The sequence below is a fragment of the Nicotiana sylvestris genome, chromosome 2, assembly GCF_000393655.2.
Source record: "Nicotiana sylvestris chromosome 2, ASM39365v2, whole genome shotgun sequence".
In the NCBI taxonomy this organism is placed as follows: Eukaryota; Viridiplantae; Streptophyta; class Magnoliopsida; order Solanales; family Solanaceae; genus Nicotiana; species Nicotiana sylvestris.
Window position 1 is genome coordinate 186,016,525 of NC_091058.1, and position 6,033 is coordinate 186,022,557.

At 39.5% G+C, this 6,033-nt stretch overlaps 1 protein-coding gene across 1 annotated transcript; it reads right to left on the reverse strand.

The window, feature by feature from the left end:
- Positions 1-306: 306 nt before the first annotated feature.
- Positions 307-2,188, reverse strand: LOC138886063 (uncharacterized). The gene is made up of 2 exons (XM_070167090.1): positions 2,048-2,188; positions 307-765 (listed from the first exon to the last, which is right to left on the reverse strand). Exons 1-2 carry the CDS (start codon positions 2,186-2,188, stop codon positions 307-309), a joined length of 600 nt encoding a protein of 199 aa, XP_070023191.1.
- Between the last annotated feature and the right edge of the window lie 3,845 nt (positions 2,189-6,033).

The window sequence follows — 6,033 nt, forward strand, 5'->3', positions numbered from 1 at the left end:
AGTTCGACCAAGTACTCACTCGATTATAGAGACTACACTAGTCTGACTGTGGTCAAATCACTTATGCTTCGGGTTCACAAGCAAATTTTTCGAAGGACAACGAAGCGAGTCAAAATCCTCACAAGATATAGAGTATATCAAATTTATCATAAGTCAAAAAGCAAAACAGAGTTTTCACAATTCACAAAACTGAAATTGGAGACGAGTCGAAAAGAAAAAGGATATTTTATATATGCAAAAATATTTACAAAGACCACGCTGGGTCTTACACAAAAATCCAAAAAAGGAAGAAACAATTCTAAGTGCCTAATCTTCCCCTGGAGCCTCATCTTCATCCCATCCACTCTTGGATCCACTCGAGCTCCCGGAACCATCATCGTCAGAGAGCAAAGCTTTGGCTTCGGCCTCTAGCACTTTTGCGTTCTCGATATCGCCAGTAAGGTCAAAACCACTAGCATAAATATCTTCGAGAGTCTCTCTCCGAGACTGACATTTGGCATGCTCGGCAACGCAGAATGATCGAACCTGAGCGGCATCAAAAATTTCCTTTGCTCGAGCGTGAGCGACTTCAGCATCAGCTCGGTAGACAGCCACAACCGCTTGCGCGTCGGCCTTTACTCTTTCTGCCTCAGATGTGGCCTTTGCAAGCTCAGCAGCTAGCCAAACCTCAAACTCCTCAATTTTCTTGGCTCGGACCAAGAGCTCCTCCTTAATGATTTGGAGTTGATGTTCGGCCGAAGATAGCTGGGCCTGAGCAGTGTCTTTCTAGAGAGAGCAGCCACAATCTCAACAGACGAGACCCATATGATGCTTCTTATCTTCTTCTTCTTCATGAAGGACTGAATAAAAAGAAAACCCTAGAAAAAAGCTAGGACATCAGCCGCAACAGTGTTGAAGAAAACACATACACCCACTAGCGGAGCTCGATCTTCAGAGAAGAAGAGTCATTTCAATGGCTTCTTCTTGACACACCCTCACGCCAACCTAAACCAAAACACCCTTTCCCCCGTAGTTGTCTCACACCCAGCTACGACATCGTTATAGCAACCAGCTCGTTTGGAGAGTTGTATTGAAGTGAGATGTCGGAAACGATTTGAGGCCGTCGTCCAATTGTCGATTCGAGTTTCACTGTTGGTTCGTGGTACCGGTTCGATTCTTTGCTGCTGTATTTCATCTTTCCTTTCGATTTCAAAGCAGTGAGAAAAGCTATATTGAGGTCTGTCTCCATGTCATTTCTACTGTTTTTTTATAGCTTGAAATTTATGTATTTGTTATCATGTTGCCTTAGTAATTGTGTTTGGTTATATGTTGAAACTGATTTCGACTGATTTTCATACCCTTTTATTAAGTTTATTTCAAATGGATCTATGTTCTATTTAATCACCTTCAAAGTCTCACGTTTCAGTTCTACCGTTACTTGTGTTTATGAAGATTTGGAATAATTTTGATGACAGAAGAAACGAAATGACAAAGGTTTTTAGTTGTTCGTTCATGGTTGTTGCGCCAGTTATATGCCCATGTGTAATTTTGCTCGTTTCATATTAATTTAAAACCATGATATCCTTGTGGATTCCTTTCAGTTAATGTTGACTTCATTTTATTTTATATTTTAATTTTTGTTTTCCTTATAGTTAGCCTATAGATATGAATATCCGTTTAAATATGAATATCCGTAGTTTATTTTGGTTGAGTAAAGACTTTATTTTTTTGAAATAAATTGAGGTGCGCCGTGTCAAACAAACATGACAATTGCATGACCCTCATTTAATTAGTTTTGTTTTTAACCCTTAGAAATCAAGGTGTGCCATTTAGTTGAATTTTCCATGGCCCTCGCAAAGTTGAAGACGCGTAGTTGTTTTAGCCGCGTTATTTTAATAACTTACCTTCCTAAATTCGGGTGCGCATTTATGTGACCCAAATCCAAATCTCAACGTTAGATAAAATGTGTCGTGGACTGCGGGTACATTTATGTAGCGTGGCTTACGACGTGTTTTAAATAACTTTGAATTTTTTTCCGAAATATTAAAAGCGGTTAAAATAATAGCACCATTTTTGCTTTTTGCTTTTTGCTTTTTGCTTTTGCTTTTGCTTTTTGTTTTTGCTTTTGGCTATAGTATCTTGAAATATCATATTGAAGTGTTTGTGCACTCAAGTGATGGAGTAAAGATTCTCTTTCAGCATTATACATTACGTATACCACAAATTAGAGTAAATGTACGCAATTGTGAAGTTTCTTTCTCTGCTATTTGTTTGGCATGATTGATCCATCTTTTTTTATGCATTCAATTAGTAGATGGTTTATTTTCATACTTGAGCCTTTTGTTTAAAAATTATTTAGCAACCAAACCTCATACTTTGGTTTGAAGCAATGAAGATTTTTGGCCGTTTGGATTTAGATAATTCAAATCTAATTGGCCAAGAGCTAAAAAAAATTCACAAGCTAGTTTCATCTTTCTGTAAATAATCTATCTCTTTTTCTATATTAATTTTCATAACATGGCCTTCACAATAATCTTAAATTACCTTTAGAAAAATAATTAATAAATCTCGTAGTTTGCTTTAGGCTCGATTCAGATTAGTATTGTGATTATGTATATGTTCGCGTAACATAATTGCGAATTTAACTCTAAAAAGACTCGAGGGATTCATTCGCGCAACCTCAATCAAATTTTCTTAAATAAATAAACAAAGTGTTATTAATTGTGGACATATTCGCGTGACATGATTTTTGACGCGCCAAAGGAAAAGAGTATACGTGCGCATAACTCAATTCTTTAATTACGAATAAATCAAGTGAATTAAAAGCGGTTTAATAGTTGAAAATGCACATAGGATTGAAAGTGTTTTAAAATTAGATAATTAGGCCAATAATAATAGTTGAGCGACCGTGCTAGAACCACTGAACTCGGGAATGCCTAATACCTTCTCCCGAGTTAACAGAATTCCTTACCCGGATTTCTGATCCGCAGACTGTAAAACAGAGTCAACCTTTTTCTCGATTCGGGATTTGAACCGGTGACTTGGGATACCATAAATATCCCAAGTGGCAACTCTGAATTTCTTAATATAAATAATCCTGTTTCGATTGTCCTTTAATTGGAAAAAACTGCCTTATGCCCTTTGGGTGTAGGAAAAAGGAGGTGTGACAGCTCTGGCGATTCTTCTGGGGACCTACGGACCCAGAATATCTGGTTTAGGGTTCAGAATTTGAGCTTAGATAAATTGTTATATTTGGCTTTATCTGATTTTGTTACATGTTTGGGCCTAATGTGCTAAATGTTGGTTTTTACCGCTTTGATATTATCTGAACTGTATATATAAACTGCTACGAAATCCCTCTCTTCTCTCTCTTGAGGAGTGCACGTTGTTCGTGACTTCTTTCTGTTAGTGTCCTATTCCAAATAGAATGAGGTTCGGACAAGTTGCAAAGCCAGATGATCTTTTGGTTACCGGTACGCAGCCCCCCCCCCGGCTCGAGTTGTCCGCTCAGGTAAGCCAGGTCTAGAACAAATAAACCCAGGTTTTAAACCTAGTATAACAAGACTTCATGCCGGATCCCTAGTAGGAACGTTTGTTTACATCACGTGCATTTTGACTTTGGAGACTCAACACAGGGGTTGGGTCTGTCTAGGACAGGTGTACCAAAAATAAAAAAGACCATCCTGATGCATCTTACTTGCTACTTATGCATTTATTTGCTTCGGATTTGCATGCTGACCAGCTTATTAATAAAAGGAAAGAGTTTGGAAAAGAAAATAGCAATGTGAGGGCTAAGGGAGGTAACTACCTGTTTTGAAATCCTATGTCCCAAAATATACCGAAACTCTACCAAAATTTTGAAAAAAAAAGTTGGTTTTTTTTTTGTTTTGTCAAAATTGCCCGAACTAAGCCAGTTTCATTCTTACCGGATGTGGGATACGTAGACAACCCCCATCGGGTCCAACTGCCCTTTTTGCAAAATAGCCCAAAAAGAACAAAAATTTTATTTTTCATTTGAAAATAATTAAAGTAATGACATTCTTGTCAAAAATAGCCGAATGTCCCCAAAAGGGCGCCGGAAGGTTGCTTTTGCAAGAACATCCACATTTGGTCATTTTTCAAAGTTTTGGCTGGTTAGCCGACACAGCAGTAAAATCTCCGTTCTCGAAATGCTGAAAAGCTGTATTTGCAAAACCGAGTTTTTATTTTATTTTGAAAAAAATGTGTGTTAATTTTATTTTTGAGTCAAATAAGTCTTAATTTTTGCCTAAACACCCTAATAAACATGCAGAATGAGCACGAGTCAGAATTTGCCGGTAATAGTTATGAACAAAATCTCTTTGGAGTTGCGTATGTGGTGGGAAGATCTGGGCAAGTCAGAGCAAGATAAGGTCAATCTGCATTTGGGAGGTCTCAGCGGGTTGATGAAGATAAGGCCTAGGGGAGACATCATAAAGGCGTTGGTCATATTTTGGGACCCGTCTCACAACGTCTTGCATTTCTCGGATTTTGAACTCACACCCACCTTGGAAGAGATAACAGGTTACATGGGAAGTACTGAAGGGCTGAGGCATAAGTATCTGATCGCTCCAAGAGCCGTTAACTCTCACAAATTCATAGATTTGTTAAAAATAAGCAAGGAAGTCCCATATTCGGAGTTGGAGGGTGGTTTTTCCACTCTACATTTTATATACCGGAGGTACGGGCATATAGGAGGGTTCGACGATCCGGAAAGCAGGGTTTGTAGCAAAGAGAACCAAGCAAAATGGGATGAACATAGGCATTTCGCTTTCATGGTAGCTTTCTTAGGCCTTGTGGTGTTTCCCCGAAAAGATGGGAATATCGATCTGCGGGTGGCTGGAGTCGTCAAAGTCTTAATTACCAATGCCAAGAGAACCCTTGCCCCTATGATAATATCTGAGATATACTGAGCTCTTACAGCTTGTAAAGCTGGGGCAGATTTCTTCGAGGGATGCAATTTGCTACTACAAATGTGGATGATCGAACATCTGTGTCACCACCCTCAGTATATGAGTTATGGGTCTGCAAAGAAAAGTTGCATTGAAGAGTTCGACACAAGGATTTCAGGGTTCAAGTTACCGGAGGGGTTTGGAGAATGGATAGCCTGCCTTCGCGCCATCACTACGGGACAAATAGAATGGACACTAGGTTGGCTTCCTGTTGAAGAAATTGTGTATATACCCGCCACTGGTCCTTACTTCCTCCTAATGGGTCTTCGAGGTATTCAGCCTTACGCTCCCTACCGAGTGATGAGACAATTGGGAAGGTGTCAGGTGATGCATCCAGATGAAGATCTCAGTATTTACGCGGTTGAGATTAGCTCCGACGGCCAATTTCATGAAGAAATAGTTCGTTCTATTTGGAACAAGTGCCAGTATTTGACGGCGAACACTCGAGTGCGGGAGCTATCTAGAGGTGAGGTCTCACCCGCCTATCTTGCCTGGTATAGAAATAAGAACACTGCAAGGGCCGAACCAAAAAGACCGACCAAAAAACCGCACATTTAGGAATTCGTCGAGGCATCGCAAGAACTGTGGGCTTGGTTGGCCAAAGAAAATGAGTACAGGGCCACAATAGGAAAACTAGAAAAGCAAGTCAAAGACCTTCAATTCGAGAATGGATTACAAGCAGCGGCGGATGAGGGTGAAAAGAAAAGGCTAGCCAAAGAAAATAAGGCCCTTCAAGCCCAGATTTAGAAAATGAAAATAGCAGCAGAAAATCCTATAAAAGTGCCAAAGATGAAAATATCAAATATAACCTAAGGCAGAAAGTGGGTGAATATAGTTTTGATCTGAACAAAGCAGAAGGTGAACTAGCCAGGGCTCGAAAGCAATTGGCTAAAATTGCGGAAGAACGAGCACGCTCGGTTAAACAATTAAAAGAAAGATACGACAATGAGGTTGCGGGGTTAAAGAAAAGGGTCGTCACCATTGAGGACAAAATGATCAAATAGGCGAAAGAATTCAAGGCTGAAAGAAAACATTTGGAAAGAGATTTGCAACAACTTCAAGAACAAAATCAAGCAGCTGAATA

What these genes read in the sequence shown, in the direction of transcription:
- LOC138886063 (XM_070167090.1), bottom strand. Translation starts at nt 2,188, where the DNA reads ATGTATAATGCTGAAAGAGAATCTTTACTCCATCACTTGAGTGCACAA. An exon ending in AAAAGCAAAAAGCAAAAATG is followed by an intron (nt 766 to 2,047) that starts GTGCTATTATTT and finishes TGCTCTCTCTAG; the next exon opens with AAAGACACTGCTCAGGCCCA.